The sequence below is a fragment of the Juglans regia genome, chromosome 14 (assembly GCF_001411555.2).
Source record: "Juglans regia cultivar Chandler chromosome 14, Walnut 2.0, whole genome shotgun sequence".
Classification (NCBI taxonomy): domain Eukaryota; kingdom Viridiplantae; phylum Streptophyta; class Magnoliopsida; order Fagales; family Juglandaceae; genus Juglans; species Juglans regia.
In genome coordinates, this window is record NC_049914.1 from 6,921,834 (window position 1) to 6,939,787 (window position 17,954).

The following is a 17,954-nucleotide window of genomic DNA, read 5'->3' on the forward strand; positions in this document are numbered from 1 at the left end:
TCAGATAAAGAGTATTATACACGAATTATGGTGATAAAGCCCTTTATAAAGTCAAGTCATTCATTCCATGTAACACATGCACAATACCCCTTAAATAAGTATCATATAAGCAAACAACTTTATGAATGAACTTTCAATAAGTTATTCGGGTCCTATTTTACATTATCCCCATGGATAAAAACAATATGCGCAAAACAACTTTATTCTCCAAAATAAAACCAAAATGAATATTGTATGTCTGTAGGCCAAATAAAGAGAAACTAAACATAAAATAAATTGACAAGTCTCATATTGTCCACATGACCTTTGAACTGCAGTACTGGTAAGTCTTTGGTCATGGGATTTGCAATCATCAACTCAGTACTTATGTGCTCAATAAACACCTCATTACTCTTAATGTTCTCTCTAACACTGAGGTACTTGATGTTGATATGCTTACTTCTGCTACTGATTTTATTGTTCTTGGAGAAAAAACTACAACAGTACTATCACAGAAGATTTTTAGTAGCCTCTCATCTTAAGACCACTGAGGAAATTCCTCAACCATAACGCTTGTATAGTAGCTTCATAGTATGCTATGAACTCTGCCTCCATAATAGACGTAGCAACAATAGTTTGCTTACAGCTTTTCCAAGATATAGCACCCCAGTAAGTAGAAAAATATATCCTGAAGTAGATTTTCTAGTATCTACACATCTAGCAAAATCCGAGTCTGAATAACCAACTACCTCTAAACAGTTAGTGTATTTGTAGGTCAATCTATAGTCCTTGGTTCATTGTAAATATCGTAGAACCTTCTTCGCAGTCTTCCAATAGCCCAAACCTAGGTTACTTTGATATCGAGCCAATAATTAGCAAAGCCAATACCAGGTCTAGTGTAGATGACCTACACATTAGGCTTCCTACTGCATATGCATATGGTATTTCTTTCATCTGCTCCTGCTCCAATGCATTTTGAGGGCATTAGATTTTACTAAATGTATCACCTTTGACAATAGGTACCACTGAAGCCTTACAGCTCTTCGTGTTGAATCTTTCCAAAACCTTTTCAACATATACATTTTGAGACAGTTCCAAAATTCTTTGTTCTCTGTCTCTGTGAATCTCTATGTCAATTGCATAAGAGGTTTCACCTAAATCCTTTATTTCAAAATTTTGAGAAAGAAACTGCTTGGTGTCGCGAAGCAAGCCTAAATCATTACTTGCAAGCAAAATATCACCTACATATAGGACTAAGAAAATGTATTTACTCCCATTGACTCTAAGGTATATGCACTGATCAACAACGTTATCAATAAACCCAAATGAGCTAATAACCTTGTGAAACTTTATATACCACTAGCGGGAGGCCTGCTTAAGTTCATATATAGATTTCTTTAATTTGCAAACTCTCTGATCGTTATTTTTAAAACCCTTAGGTTGTAACATATTCTTCAAGATCCCCATTCAAGAATATCATTTTCACATCCATCTGATGTAACTCTAGATCAAAATGAGCTACTAATAACATGGTTATCCTGAATGAATCTTTCTTAGAAACTGAAGAGAAGGTTTCATGGTAGTCAATGCCTTCCTTTTGAGTAAATCCTTTAACTACAAGTCTAGCTTTACGTTGTTCAACATTACCAGAAGCATCCCTTTTGGTTTTATAAACCCATTTGCAGTCAATGGTTGATGCTCCATTAGGTAAGTCAACGAGATCCCAGACTTAATTTTTAGCCATGAATTCCATCTCATCTTTCATGGCATCATACCAAGATGTGGAATTATCTCCACTCATGGTCTCTGAAAACGAGTTTGGATCTTCCTTAGGTCCAACATCAAAGACAGATTCTTGGAGGTAAACCATATAGTCATTAGAAATTTTTGGTATCCTTACTCTTGAGGATTTCCTTAATACTATCTCCTTTCTAGTTTGTAAACTAGGGGTAGGTTCTGCTTGAATCTGTTCTTCATGAGTAGACTGTTCTGGAAATGATTGTTGCTCAAAGCAATCAATTTGATCTTCTCTTAGCATAATCATACGTCCTCCATATGAAGGAGTTTTAGTATGCTCTTGTGCTTCCTGAAATTGTAGCTTACAAGGACAAGCACTCCCACTAGGTTCAGCATCCTTAAGGAATTTGGCATTTATGCTCTCAACAATTTTAGTCTATTTGAAGGACAATAAAACATGAATCCTTTGGAGTTTACTAGATAGCCAATGATAAAACTACTTATTGGTCTTGTGTCCAATTTCTTTATGTGAGTATTATAAATCCTCACTTCAATAGGACAACTCCATACGTGTAAATGATTCAAATTTGATTTTCGTCCAGCCCATAACTCAAAAGGTGTTTTAGAGATAGCCTTGGAAGGAACTCTGTTCAAGATATACACAGCAGTTTTAAGGCTTCACTCCGCAAGAATAATGACAGTTTGGAATTATTAATCATGTTTCTTACCATGTCCATAAGCGTGCGATTCCTCCTTTCAAATACACTGTTTTGTTGCGATGTGTCGGGCATTATGTATTGAGCAATAATACCCTCTTCTTCGAGGAATTTCGCAAATGGACCCATCATTTATCCATTTTCTATGTACCTACCATAATACTCCCATATCAAATCTTACAATCTTGATTTTCTTTTCCTTTTATTTCTCTACTTCAGTTTTATAGGTTTGAAAACAACTAATGCCTCAACCTTTTCATTTAGAAGGTAGAGATACATATACCTTATATGGTCATTAATGAAAGAGATAAAATATCTCTGACCATTTAGGCAGGGAATAGGAAAAGGTCCATATATATATATATATATATATATATATATCAGTGTGTATGATTTTCAAAATACTTGAACTCCTTGTGGTACCTTTAGTGGTATTGTTAGTTTGATTTTCCTTTATGCAGTCCACACAAGTCCTAAAATCAATAAAATCAAGATTTTGTAAGATTTCATCATTCACCAACCTTTTAATTCTCTCTATGAAGATTTGTCTCAATCTCCTATGCCATAACATGGATGAGTTCTCATTTATGATGCTCCGCTTAATACCAACATCAATATGCAAGGATAAATAATTATTCTTAAAATTGGGATCTAACTCAAATTTAAATAAATCATAAACTCTTATTCCACTACCAATGTAAACATTATCCTTAAAAATGCTGAAAGTAAGATTAACAAATCTGAACTCAAATTAAATCTCAATTAACTTTGTAACTAAGACCAAATTTCTAGAAAAATTAGGAATAAAAAATACATTTTTAAGGTCTAAAACAAAACTAGTCTTTAAAAATAATCTAAAGATCCCAACAGCCTCTACTTGTGAGCGCATCTTGTTTTTTGAATAAACATATTGTGTACTTGGTTTCGTCTTCTTTGTTTTGAGAAATCCCTGTATGGTATTAACTATATGGATTGTAGAACCAGAATTAATCTATCATGTGTTTCAGAGAGCTTCTACAAAAAATGATTCATGACACACTAGAGATAGGAGATAACTTTTCTTTTCGAGCCAACTCTTATACTTTTGGCAATCATTCTTCATATGCCCTTTCTTTTCGGAGAAGAAACAAGAATCATTATGGTAACCATTTTCTTGAATGACACATTGTGCTTATGCAGTTTGGCATCCTTGCCTTTCTTGGTTTTTCCATTGGTATGAGTGGCCATATGAACACTTTCAGGCCTCTCATTTTTCAATCTCTCATCTTCTTGAACACACATGGTCAATAATTCATTAACTAACCATTTATCCTTATGTGCATTGTAAGAGATTTTGAAAGGACCATACTCTGAAACGAGAGAATTCAGAATGAAATGTACGAAGAATGATTCAGAGATCTCCATCTTTAGGGACTCAAGTTGAGCTGCCATGTCCCTCATCTGCATAATGTGCTTACGCACACTTTTAGTATTATCAAAAGTCTTACTTGATAGTTTCTTCATTAAGGTGCTAGCTAAAGCCTTATTGGAACGAATGAATTGTTTCTCAACAACCTTCAGGAATGCTTCAGCCTTATCAATTTTAGGGATAGAACCTCTAATGTTCTTGTTGATATGAGATTTCATGAACAACAAATGTAAGATTTTAGATCGCTCCCACCATTCATGTTTAGAAATCTATGTTGGCGTACTTGATTTCGTGAGGGTAGGTGGTTCGTCCACACAGAGTGCTATATCAAACTCTAAGCACCCCAATCTCAGAAGAATATTTTCTTTCCAGTCAGAGAAATTGTCACCATTTAGCATCGAAATACGAGTAATATCATTAAAAAGTGAAGTGAGAAATGTTAATGTTGTAATAATCAAGAAACACTTTAATTCTATGAATTTTATTTTATTTAAATCAAACAATGTCAATTTAACCAATAGTAAATTTTAACCAACTATAAATAGAAGTTGCATCACACATAAATTTACTACATATCTAAATAATAAGACTAGAACAATTCAATGCTAATAAATAAATTCTCCATACCTTTGGGCCTAGGAAAATCTACCACCAACACTAAACCATCTATCTTATTCTAATTAAACTACAAAATAATAACCTCCCTTTGGGCCGAGTCATTAAAATAATAATTTAAAAATTAATATTTTATTCCTAAAGATAGAGCTAGTAAAAAATCATTCTGGGTGGATCAACCTGCACCTACCTAAGCACATAGCCCAGCTCGAAAGGCTGGCCTAACATGGGTGCATTTTAATGGGTAAAAGTGTTAAAAGACCAAAGGCCTAATAAGGTCAAGAAACCAAAATAATAAGCAGACCCATCCTTCTATAAAACCTAGACCTTATTGCAGATTCGCATGTATCCTTTTTTTTTTTTTTTTTTTAAAATAATCAGCACCTGTCAAGTAAAGAGGAGGGGCAGTAATCATGCATTATATGGGCGCGTGAATCTCACACGCCTTGGCAAGAGGTCATCCCCTACCTCACCGGGTCTGGAACTGGTTTGGGTCGGGTCTGCGGGTCTCAAAACGGGTTTTTTGGACATAACTTGAGCTCTAGAGCTCCAAATTTAGTGATTATTGAGGCGTTTATTCATAATTAGAACATATATCACAATTTAATGCTTATTTGAAGTAGGTATCAACAACGTGTGACAGATTTTGAAAAAATCATTCGGCCTTAAAACCTTATGAATAAAACATCAAACCCTAGACTCTTAAAGCATAAATAATGGAATAAAATCGTGTAAGCATGGACTATATAGTCTTATTTATGAACATGTTTAAATACAAAATCAAGAATCACAAAGAATCAAAATTGAACATGTAAGAATGTGGGCTATAAAGTAAAAAACCAAACCAAGATGTCTATGATTTTCCAGAGATCCAGAGGCTACATAAATCACAAGAAAGACCATAAAACTTCTCATATCAAACCAAATGTGATCTCACAAAGAAAACACAATGATATTGAATTTTCATACTCAAACGAAAAAAAAAACAAATGTCTCAAAAATCTGAAACAACTGGCATGAAGGTGGCTCTGAAACCACATGAAAGAATAAAATACTAAATAGGGAATAGCTAGCAGTGGAAATAAAATAGCATGTACCTCTTGCCATGGTGATTCAAGAATAAACAAGGGCATAAAATAAATCTCATTTTAAGAAAAATATGTTAAACATGAATAGGAAGAGAATCTTCTGGCCTATGCATTTTTATTGCCATACCAATGGTGTACACATGCTCTTTATTTATAGGCTAGGCTAAGGACCCTCTATCAGAGTTGGACTTGGAACTATTCCTCCCATAAAGGAATATGAATTATCCATTATTAGTTGTTTATTATAAATAAAACTCTTAATACCCAAGTTTAATTGAATTAAACTTCTTAACAAATTATGGCATATGGTCACTCTAAATAAAATTCTAACATATATATATATATATATAACATTCGTAAATAGAAAATTTTGATGTATAAAAAAATATAAAATTAAATATTCTTACAAATTAAACTCTATTACATCATCAAAGCAAAAAGAACGGTTTGAAAATATAATTTTTCTCAATACATCGTTGAAGCCCATCATGCTCAAGAGGTCTCAGTAAGCTTGAATCTTTCAAGCCCAACCTTAAACCCAACGCTCTTAACGTCTTCTTGCACTTGTGCTCGGAAGTCCCTGTATGTAAATGGTCTGTACTTCGAGCTTCGAATCACAGTGCCTTCACCTGGGAACGCAAAGTAGCAGATTGAGATCCTCTCTTTATGTTTGCTTGCCTTCACTCTGTGCTCCACACTCTTGTACTCGTCATTGCTTATTGCCTGCAATATTCAAAGAGCTTTTCATCAACGAAAAAGCCCAGAAAAGATCAATTCATGAACGAATAGATTACCATATTTTGTTTTATGTCTCAAGCATTTAATGCATCGCAAATATATATACGAGGGAAGGTCTTTTGTAGGGACCTGCATCATATCTCCAAGATTGACAATGAGTGTGTTGGAAATAGGTCTAACTTGGATCCATTCCTTGTCCTTGAGGACTTCGAGGCCACCCACTTCGTGTTGGTTCAATATGGACAGAACCGAGCTGTCTGTGTGCACGTCCATGCCCCAGGCAGAGTTAGCCACAAAGCATTGTGGGTAGCGATAAACACGAACGAATCCTGTGGATTCTGATAGAATATTGGACTTGGATTCTTCTGAATTTAGATTGAGTTTCATCACCATAGCTTCGAATATGGTTGTAGCAAGTCTCGACAGGTGCTTTCCATATTCTTCTAGTAGCACTCTTGTGAAACATGATATAGAACAAACTATATATTGGTATATTATATAAATGTGTCCCTAAAAATAAGAGTTTTGAGTCTTTTGACTAATATCAAATATGAAACGAGTTTAAATTATCCGATTAAAAACGATCGATTTTAGAGATATTTTCCTTTAAAAAAAAATATTATTTATCATTCTTTCATCATCAGTACTTGATATAGTATGAATGATCTTTTTTCCTTCGTCTCTGCCGTATTTTATTTATCATAATATCTCAAGATTTTAACATGTGCTTCCAACAGTCTACAAAGCAAAAGGAAGAAAAAAAGAACTAGCAAATGAAACGTGTACCTGAAAGATGCAAGTACAGGATCTTCAGCTTGCATTTGCGAGAGTTGAAGAAGAGGAGCATTGAGCCCTTCAACCCAATTGACATTCTGGGGACCTATCTGTAGGGCTGCACCAGAAGGAGTGAGGACAGGGGTGCCCCAAAAGTATGACAAAGGGCTGCTAAATATGGCCTGCTTGGTTTCAAAGGGAAGAGAAAAAAGCTTCTTGGCATGGTCTTGAAGTTGGCTCAGAAGGGTTGGAGGAACCCCATGATTGACCAAACGAAAAAGACCCCAATCTCTGCAAACCTCCCCAAGCTGTTCAAGGTCTAAGCATTGGAGATCTATGACAGGTATAGGGTCTGAATCTGGGACCTGGTTTATAGCACCAACCGTGTCAAAGTTCTGGGTATGCTGCCTCAACTGGCGAAAGACCGGAGGGTAGGAATCAAAGTTCACTTCAGATTCAGACATGTTTTCAATCCTGCACTTCAACCCAGAATACGGTAATGCTAAAATTCAAAGAAGAAACATACAAAAAGAAAAAGTTCTGGAAAGCTTAGTTTATTGTAGGACAGGGTCCACTTTGGCCCATATCGCGACACATGCCTCCGGGGACCCTCCGTCCTGCCCTGTCTTGGCTTACAGATCCAACACACGGCTCTCTGCAACTTCAAGAACAAAGTCTTTGAACAGTTCCTAAAGCTGGTTCTGATCAGTTTGCTAAATTTGATGGTCTTGCCGATGTAGTTGCGTGAAGAATATGAATAGCCGTATATTGAAAGGGCAGCCTAAAGTTTCTTACTTTATAGATTAGTCAATAGGTTTATTAGTTTATAGTAAATTTGATGAAATTTGATTAGACTTCATGAAACGGACTAGATTGGGTCGAGTTACTTAAGAATGGATCAAAAGCCAACAAAAACACATCGAAATCAGTTATATGTTAAAATATATAGTCTTTTGTCGATTCTGATGGAATTTGTGATTCGACTCGAATACTACTTGCGAAGCCAAGGACAATAGAAGAGACAATAGATTGAGGACATCAAAAAGGGTGCTGCTCAACCTATGAGTTTGTCCTCTTAAATTTATTATTGGTTGTATTTTTTTTTCAAATATTTTTTAAAAATAAAAAAAATACATCACTTCATTAATAATCTGAATCATTAAAAAAATTAAAAAATAAATACTCGAACCGTAATTTTAAGGGATAAACTCAAAGAGCCAAATATCATTTTCTTAATAAAAATATGTGGTTACAAATATCTATCCCGTGTAGCCTAATTGGTTCACTAACCATGAATGAAAGATTTTTATAAAGTTGAACTTATTTTCTTATTTTCTTTTACTGTAATTATCCATCTGAGTAACATTGATCCATTCCCCCTTTCAAGTTTGAAACCATTTCAAGAATTTTCACTTGACAAAAACAGTTTTTTTTTTTTGTCAAACACCTTTTTATTGGTACATAGAAAGGTACCGAACATGACTATAGTGACATTGTTAGAAAATGACAAACACACAATGTCCTTTTTAATTATTTATACAACTATATTTTAAATGAGAGACATTTTAATAAACTAATTTATAAGAATAATATTATTTTATATAAATACCTTCATTTTAAAATATAGTTATATAAAAGATTATAAAAATGACGGGTGCGTGTATCATTACTAAAGGTTAAAACGATTGTATTAAAACTCATTAACATTAAAACATTTCTTATTGACACTCTTTTTCATTAGGAGACATACTCTTTTTTTTTTTTTTAATTAACTTTCTACTTTAATGAAACGGAATAAAAATGAGAACGTTCTTACATTCATCTAACGTTGGATGGGGCTATGGCAACAGAAATCAACTATTATAGAAATGGGTTGGGCCATGTGGGCCTCATTCCAAGAGTAGTTAGACCATATAATTAAAGCAATAGATAAAATTATTAGGTCTGTCCTAAAAAAAAGCCCGGCCCAAATAGTGATGGTTCGGTCGTTTTCAACATTTCCACTTCCCCATCGACTGCGCAGCCTCTTCAACATTACACCAAAGGAGCAGAGCATCGCCCTTCGCCCCTCGGCGCGGTTTAGCTGTGGGTATGGTTCTTGCGTTTTCTAGTATTATTTCGTTGTTTTAAGTTTGTTACTGTGACTGTTCGTTTTGTTTTTCCTAATGTTTTCTGGTAAACTGCCCCTCTCTCCCGTTTGTTTCTCGCTCTCTGTCTGATTTTCTCTCTCTCGCTTCACTGTCACAGACTCGAATCCGGCAACACTCCCTCGCCCACACACCTGCCTGCCCCTCTCGGTTTTCTTCGAAGTCAAACAGAGGCAGAGCTTCGCCCTTCCTTCCCATCGTACAGCCAGGTTTCAATTTTAATCTAGGGTTTTGTTTTGTTTTTCCTTATTGCTTTGTAATGGTACTCGATGTTTTTCGGGTCCCGACTGGCATCCCTGTGCTTTCCAATCTTACCTTGTTTTCCCCTTTTGGTTGTTGTAGCTCTTTTGTTCTTCTTTTGGCTCTGGCTTATACTTTTTTTTTCTAATATGGTGAATTTCTTTTAACTCATGTCTTCTAGATGCACTGAATTGTTTTTAACTCATGTCATCGTGTATGAGTCATAGCTCAGTATGACTCTATGATGCTTTTAGCTTGGATTATTTCAAGATTACTCTCGAAGATGGTTTTCCTGTAACAGAGAGAGAGAATATTAGGAATAATGTTCCTTACTTTCATTTACTATTCATGGGATATTTATACAACAATAAAGAGAATCAAAACCATTACATCACAGTAGAGAAAGTGTCTACAGTTCTCTACAATTATTCTAGAACTTTACTAGTTTATGAATTTAATTGATCTAGCTTAATACGCCCCCTCGAGTCCAATGGGGTATCTAACACAGTGAGACTCGATCTAAAATGAAAGAATTTATCTGAAACCAGTGGTTTGGTGAAGACATCCGCTATTTGATCCTTAAGAGCTGAGAAAGGAAACAATAAGGCTCTTAGAAGCAACTCGGTCTCTAATGAAATGGAAATCAACATCCATGTGCTTTGTTCTTGAGTGATAAACAGAATTTGCAGCCAAAAAGGTGGCTCCCATATTATCACACCATAATATTGGGGCCTTAGACAAAGGAATGGCGAGTTCTGAAATTAAAGTTTGAACCCCTATGACCTCGGCAGCAGAGGAAGCCAGTGCTTTATATTCAGCCTCTGTGCTTGAGCGTGCCACAGTACGCTACTTTTTGGAGCTCCAGGATACAAGGTTTTTGCCAAGGAAAATACTATAGCCACTAGTAGAACGACGATCATCTGGGCAACCAGCATCTGAGCATGCTTGCAACTGAAGTGAGGACTTAGAGGAGAAAAACAACCCAAAGTTAATTGTGTGCTTAAGGTACCATAGTATCCTTTTGACTGCACTTCAGTGAGGCTGTTTAGGTTTGTGCAAAAACTGGCACACTTTATTTACAGCGAAAGAGATATCAGGCCATGTGAGAGAGAGATATTGTAACCCACCCACTATGCTACGGTATTGATGAACATCATCGTGATCAGGTGAATAAAAAACAGAGAGCTTAAGAGAAGCAGCCATGGGTGATGAAATAGGCTTGGCATGAAGCATCTGACTACGAATTAAAAGGTCCTTAATATACTTCCGTTGAGAGAGTATTAAACCAGTAGGCAAGTAATCAACCTCAAGACCAAGGAAAAATGAAAGTTTTCCTATGTCTTTAACAGGAAAGGCAAGTCCCAAATTAGTAACCAATTTATCAGTGGCAGAGGGCAGTGAAGAGGTAATAACAATATCATCCACGTAAACAAGCAAATAAATGTGGATATCACCTTGATGAAGGATGAATAGGGAAGGGTCAGCTTGTGATGCAGTGAAGCCATAGCCAATGAGTCACGAACTAAGTCGAGCGAACCACGCCCTGGGTGCCTGCTTGAGCCCGTAGATTGCTTTTTGCAATTTGCAGACGTAAGTGGGATGAACTGGATCAATGAAACCCTGTGGCTGCTGCATGTACACGGTATCAGTGAGTGACCCGTGTAGAAATGCATTCTGAATATCTACTTGCCGCAAATTCCACCCATGAGAAACAACAAGAGCAATAATCAAACAGATGGTGGGCATCTTCACTACTGGACTGAAGGTATCCTCATAGTCGATTCCAAGTTGCTGGTGGTAGCCCTTGACTACCAGACAGGCCTTGCGTCTGTCAATGGATCCATCAGCTCGAAGTTTTGTCTTGTAGACCCATCAGCAGCCAAGAACATTGGCCGAGGGATCGGGAGGAACCCAACTCCATGTGGAGTTGTGTTTCAAGGCATCAAATTCTTGCAACATAGCATGTTTCCATTCAGGCCATTTGGAAGCTACATAGTAGCTTGAAGGAGAGTCGGGAACAGTGACTTGGGCAATGAAACATTTTCGTGAAGGATGCAGTACAGTTTCGTCGGTGGGTAAACGGGGTCAAGAAGATTGAGTGTGTGAGTAGGTGATGATGGGTGATCGAGGAGGTATAAGAGATGATGAGGGAATCGTGGGAATAGAAGTAGGGGTGTCAAATCGTGTTAACGGGTCGTGTTCGTGTCGTGTCAAGGCATGTACATTATACTTAACGGGTCAACATGAACACGACCCGTTAAGGATTTCGTGTCAAAATTCCAAACCCGAACACGACACGATAAGATAACGGGTTGACACGGCACGACCCGTTAATGAATAATAAATAAATTGACACGATATGACACGACACGACCCGTTTCGTTTCAACCCGTTTACGTTAATGGGTTGAACAAACACGATACGACACGACACGACCCGTTTCGTTTCAACCCGTTTGACTTAATTGCTTTTATATAAATATTTAAATATAAATAATATCTATAAAAAATAAAAAAACTAACTACAAGTCTAAAATTATAATCCAAACAAATATGATCCACACAATTTGTAATAATATTCATTATTAAAATTACATCCCAAATATAATAAACAAAACAGACAATGTTAATATATTAATGTTACAATCCCAAATATTTTTTACTTATCAAAAAAAAAAAAAAATATAATAAAAAATTTAAAATACAGATCTAAACAAATTTAGAACTTGAAGAAGGAAGTGGAGCGTCCTCCTTGCCCTTTAGGTCTAAGGGTATAAAGGTAAATTTAATTTTCTTAACAGGTCATAATGGGTTATAACGGGTTGACCCGTTAGTGACCCGTTAAGCAATCGTGTCATAACGGGTCAACCCGTTTTGACCCGAACCCGTTAAGGTTAAACCCTAACCCGCTTTTATCGTGTCGTGTTCGTATTGGGTTAACGGGTCGTGTCACATATTGCCACCCCTAAATAGAAGGCAAAGGAACCGCGAGATGAGGAGATGAAAGATTAGGGTTAGGTAATGGAGAAGAGGAATCTGCAGAGGATCGAGTTGGAGAGAGTGGAAGGGAAGAAGGTAGTGGGCCTGGACCAAGGATAGAGGGAGTTAGAAGAGGAAGATGAGCAGCGTGTTTGGTTAATGGGCTTTGGAGTGGAGTGGGCTGAGTGTGAGGTTTGCGAAATGGGAAGGAAGATTTGGCAAAAAGCACATCACAAGAAATGTATAGCCGTTGAGAATTAAGGTCCAAACAACGACACCCTTTATGGGTTGGGCAATAGACTAGAAAGACACAGGAGATAGAACGAAAGTCCATTTTATGATTGTTGTAGGGCCTTAAATTTGGCCAACACTCACACCCAAATATGTTCAAGAAATTATAGTCAGGGTTACGATTGTGGACCAGAAAATAAGGAGATTTGTTATTTAAAGTTGGGCTTGGCAACAAATTAATGAGGTATACAGTAGTTTCAAAAGCTTTGGCCCAAAAGGTCATAGGAAGAGAGGCATGGGCCAAAAGGGCGAGCCTGGTTTCAACGATGTGGCTATGTTTGCGCTCAATGAGCCCGTTTTGTTGGTGTGCGTGTGTGGACAAGAAAGACGATGAGTGATTCCCAATTTTTGACATAATGGAGTTAGGGGCTTAAATTCCCCTCCACCATCAATTTGCAATGTTGTAAGTTTGGATTGGAACAATCTTTCAATATATGGCAAGAAATTGGTAAAGATATTGAGAACATCAGATTTAAGCTTAATGAGAAATATCCAAGTAAAACATGTGAAAACATCAATAAAAGACAAATAATATTTAAAACCAGTTCTGGAAACATTAGGGGCCGGACCCCATAAGTCAGCAACAATTAATTGAAGAGGCCGTGTATATTGGGCCTGACTGGGCCAAAAGGGCAACTGGTGGTGCTTAGCGAGTGGGCAAGCAGAACAAAAAAAAGTAGACTCGTTGGGAAGGAACTTCAAATGGTTGGAGTGCAATATCTGGGAGACAATTTTGAGAGACGGATGGCCTAATCGATGATGCCAGTTTGCCATGGAGGTTTGTTCACCAACTTGAACGGAAGGAGAAGAACTAGGAGACAAAAAGGACAATGCTGGAGGAAAAATGTAAAGACCATTATGGCTGGGACCAGTAAGGAGGATCTTCCCGCTCAGCTTGTCCTTTAAAGAGAAGAAGGTGTCATGAAATTCAAAGACGCATTGGTTGTCAGCACATAATTTACAAACAGAAACAAGGTTCTTCGTAATCGACGGAACATGGAGAAGCTTTTGAAGAAGAAAAGAGGAAGAATTAGAGGAAAAGGAAGAGTTACCAAAGTGCTGAATCGGCAGAGTTGTGCCATCTCCGACACGAATCTGGTCACTGCCTGAGTACCGTTCCAACGTAAGGTTGAGATTACTGGTATCATTTGTAATGTGATGCGTTGTAGCAGAATCTGGATAACATGATTCATCAGAGAAGGTGCTCGGAGAAGTAAAATTCGCTTAGAAAGATGGGGGAGCCTCGAGCTGATAAGAGTGATCAAAACGGTATCTGCATTGTAGTGCAACATGCCCTTGCTTGTTGCATACCTGACAGGTGGGGCTGGCAGGACTGTAAGATTGTTGTGAAGGACTGTAAGAGCGTCCACCACCAGAATTGTTGCCAGTCCTACCACGGCCATTTCTGCCTTGTCTGCCACCACGGTTTGGACCTTGTCCTTGGAAGGAACGACCACCATTAGCAGAGGAAAAATTAACAGAGGGTTCAGAAGATGAGTTGTTGTTCTTAGTAAGCAAATGAGCTACCCTGCTTTCATGAACTAAGAGCATTTGGTATAACTCATGAGATGAGAGAGGATCAATCCGAGTGGTAAAAGATGTCACAAATGATTCATAGGAAGCATTGAGACCAGCAAGCAAATAGGAAACAAACTCCTTGTTAGGAAGAGGATTGCCTGTGGCTGCTAGTGTATTAGGGAGAGCACGTACCTTGCCAAAATATTCAGTGATATTCTGGGGGTGAGAGATGAGTAAGTTGAAAACGGATGTGAAACTCCTTGGCTTGCGATTGTGAAGAGTACATTGCAGCAAGAGAATTCCAAAGCTCCAGAGAGGTGTTTGATGAGAGAACATCACTGACAATGGAGTCCGAGATGGAGGAAACGAGGATGCTAAGAACCAACTGATCGGTACGTTTCCAAACCGTGTATTATGGGTTGGTTGTGGTGGGTTGATTTGGTAAGAATTCAAAAGGAACTAGGCGTGAGCCATCAAGAAGGTAGAAGAGGTCCTGGACTCTGAGGTAGGTGCTGATTTGCACCTTCCAGAGTGGGTAATTGTCAGTCGTGAGCTTGGTAGTCACGATATGGGAGAAGAAGGAGATTATGGAGGTGGCAGTGGGCAGAGATGGGGAAGGGGTGGGGTTGGTGACTTCCATGGATCATAGAGGATCAGAGAGAGACAACTAGTTGTGCTTCTCTGATACCATAACAGAGAGAGAGAATATTAGGAATAATGTTCCTTACTTTCATTTACTATTCATGGGATATTTATACAACAATAAAGAGAATCAAAACCGTTACATAACTGCAGAGAAAGTGTCTACAGTTCTCTACAATTATTCTAGAACTTTACTAGTTTCTGTATTTAATTGATCTAGCTTAATATCCAGGAGTTGGAATGCAGATCTACAAAATCCAGCGTTCATATATGGCATATTATTATTCTTATTTTTTTTTCCTTTCTTGAAAATTCGCCTGTTGGAAGGCTGGATCGTGTCTACAAGATTTATTTCATTTGAATTACTTTGTGCATCTTGGCGTGAATGTTACATAAACGGATCTTATGTCTAACATGTAGTTTGCATTTTGGCTTTTTGTGCATGTTAAATTTGTTTGGAAGGCCTTAAGGGCCCAAATCTGACACACCAACCCTACTTCTGCTTGGTCTTTGTGAAGTTGGAGCGAGAGTGGAGTGAAGTGGATATTTAGAGACTTTTGGAGGTGAAGTTGGATTTCAGATTCAACCTCCAATTAATTCGGAGGTAGGCAATCCTGTGGCGGAGTTAGTGCACATACCTAAAATATTGGGGGTTTTAAGACCATAAAACTAGAAATTTTGCATTGAAATTGGATACAGAGAAGCTAGTCAAAGAATATCAAATTTAGAAAAAATGCCAAGATGCATTGTTTGAGTACGTATTGCCTGCTATAGCGCTGTGCACGCCAAGCAGACACATACATGGTTTTTGTTATATTTTAAGTGCATTTTGTTAATGCATGTTTACGAAATATTCTCATCAAAGTTTGATTTAAGTGCCATGTAATTATTATCATTTTTTTTTAAATCGGACTGTACTTGATTGCATCTTGGTTCTTGATAGGTCATGCATTGTTCCTAAACTAATAACTATATTATAGGAAATAAATGTTTGATGAAGTGCTATTGAGAATGTTTGGGTTAAAAGATAGTTGGGTGGGTTATTTTGGGACAAAATATAAGCAACTGGGTTGAGCTTGTTAAGTGTTGCTAAGAAAAAGAGTAGGGGAAGAAGCTGTTAAGGAAACTTGAGGGTTGATTGGAGCTTTTGTGGGATGTAGTGGTGCAATTACTTTTTCTTAGAACAAGTTAGGTTTGGAGGACCATTTTGTAACACAATTTGAAAGGAAATAATCTGCATGTCATTGATGTATTGTTACAATGGTATATTTCAGTTTATTTTTTACAATGATTATCTATATATTGGGCATAGTAACAAACAATAAACTGGACTTACTGTTGTTTGATCAAATTTTAGGTAGGTCCATTTAGTTTATACCTTGCTTGGAAGTTTAGGACCTAAGATCATTCTGGTTTGCCATTAATGACCCTAAATTTAGTTGGTGTATAATTTCAGTTTGAGCTTGGCGCAATTTGTATGTTATATGGATCTGATAAGAAAAAGAAAAGAAAAGAATAGTTTCTTCCTCCATTTCACACATGGGTTTTGTATCGTATGTATTGTCTCTTGGACCATGGTGCTAGAATTAAGTAGTAGCTGTTGTAGTGTGATGATAAGCTGACACTTTATTTGACCAGGGATGGGAAAAACTTGATTGATCAGTTAAGTTCATATTGTGAGGAGCAATGTTTTGGCCATTCTTGAATTTGGCTCAAAACTTGAACAGAAGCATACTTCTAAACTCATTGTTGAATTCCTCATCCTGGACATGTTTGAAATTGTTTTTATCTCAGGCACTGCAATGATTTTTTCTCTTATTTTCCCCTCTCATTCATTTGTCAGTAAATAAATATAGTCTATCCGGACCCTACCCATATTCGTTGACTGCTGAACTGTTTTAGAATTCTGAAGAACGTGGAAATATATTTGATTGTGTGACATTTATCTGGATTTTTAATGCTCACATATTATACGCAAATTTTGATTTCTTGTCTAGTTGTATGCGTCCAACGCATGGAGGAGGTAGTGTTGAAATTAAAAGAAAAATCCATTTTACTTGAAGAAACGTGGCAAATTGCTTGGAGAAGGGCGCCTGAGTTTGTAGGACCATTGCCATTTTAATCCTCGTGAATTTCAGCTGGAGACTTTTGTGACATCTAGTTGTTCCCTATCTAAACTTTTGTTTGACAAAATGTTGGTGATTGGATGATTATGGGGAAAGTTGGAAGTTTTCTTTTTATGTCATCAGATGATAGTCAGCTGTCTAAACCAAGCGGTTGATTTTGCTTGATGTGCGTGCACACATCATGTTAATATGCCAGGCATTGTGATTTGTTCTCTGTAGGACAATATTCTTTACTCATTCCAGTATAGAAATTAGAAACTGAGATGCTGTTAATATTCTTTTTTGTTTGTGGATGAGCTTTTCTGTCTTCTGGATGATAAAATCTCTGATAAAAAAAATGCCATGCAGGGATTTTGCGTGTTCTTTAAAACTTCTCATTAAGGAACTAGCTGGTTTCAGAAAGCATGGCCAAGCATCATCCAGATCTGATTATGTGCCGGAAGCAGCCAGGAATTGCCATTGGAAGACTTTGTGAGAAATGTGATGGGAAGTGTGTAATCTGTGACTCCTATGTGCGCCCTTGCACGCTTGTGCGGGTTTGTGATGAATGCAACTATGGGTCCTTTCAGGGTCGCTGTGTTATTTGTGGAGGAGTGGGGATTTCTGATGCCTACTATTGCAAGGAGTGTACGCAGCAGGAGAAAGATAGAGATGGATGTCCGAAAATTGTTAATTTAGGTAGTGCAAAAACTGACCTATTTTATGAACGCAAGAAGTATGGTTTTAAGAAAAGATGATGATGAGCAGTGGATAGAAAAATATTTGGTGCTTTTGAACTGCCTTTTCTTTTTTGGTTGCTCTGTTTGAGATGACGACTCTTGATATGTTGGAACCACCGGATGATTTCCTTTTACGAGGAGAACCTCTGAATGATGAGCATGGCATAAACATATATATGCTGCTTTTTTAAACAGCTTTTATGCACTAAAATATCAACGAAGTGCTATTAGATATGAT

At 37.2% G+C, this 17,954-nt stretch overlaps 2 protein-coding genes across 4 annotated transcripts; one reads left to right on the plus strand and one right to left on the minus strand.

Annotated features, from left to right (window-relative positions):
* Positions 1-5,904: 5,904 nt before the first annotated feature.
* Positions 5,905-7,799, minus strand: LOC109002286 (gibberellin 2-beta-dioxygenase 6). The gene is made up of 4 exons (XM_018979963.2): positions 7,655-7,799; positions 7,068-7,529; positions 6,411-6,735; positions 5,905-6,266 (listed from the first exon to the last, which is right to left on the minus strand). The coding sequence occupies exons 2-4, from the start codon at positions 7,517-7,519 to the stop codon at positions 6,036-6,038; spliced, it is 1,008 nt and encodes a 335-aa protein (XP_018835508.1). The 5' UTR covers positions 7,520-7,529; positions 7,655-7,799; the 3' UTR covers positions 5,905-6,035.
* Positions 7,800-9,045: 1,246 nt separating this feature from the next.
* Positions 9,046-17,954, plus strand: LOC109002271 (PHD finger-like domain-containing protein 5A). Of its 3 annotated transcripts, none has more exons than XM_035685103.1 (4): positions 9,046-9,144; positions 9,303-9,411; positions 15,334-15,475; positions 17,346-17,954. In XM_035685103.1, the coding sequence occupies exon 4, from the start codon at positions 17,402-17,404 to the stop codon at positions 17,732-17,734; it is 333 nt and encodes a 110-aa protein (XP_035540996.1). In that variant the 5' UTR covers positions 9,046-9,144; positions 9,303-9,411; positions 15,334-15,475; positions 17,346-17,401; the 3' UTR covers positions 17,735-17,954. The 3 variants fall into 3 exon arrangements, with proteins under 3 accessions (XP_035540996.1, XP_018835495.1, XP_018835487.1); XM_018979950.2 differs by having other exon boundaries at positions 15,390-15,475; XM_018979942.2 differs by lacking the exon at positions 15,334-15,475.

Bases quoted from the DNA above. Each gene is read 5' to 3' on its own strand.
- LOC109002286 (XM_018979963.2), bottom strand. From the start codon at position 7,519: ATGTCTGAATCTGAAGTGAACTTTGATTCCTACCCTCCGGTCTTTCGC. The intron at 6,736-7,067 runs GTACACGTTTCA...ATGTTTCACAAG, and splicing joins CCTGTACTTGCATCTTTCAG to AGTGCTACTAGAAGAATATG. The intron at 6,267-6,410 runs GTCCCTACAAAA...TGAATATTGCAG, and splicing joins ATCTTGGAGATATGATGCAG to GCAATAAGCAATGACGAGTA.
- LOC109002271 (XM_035685103.1), top strand. From the start codon at position 17,402: ATGGCCAAGCATCATCCAGATCTGATTATGTGCCGGAAGCAGCCAGGA.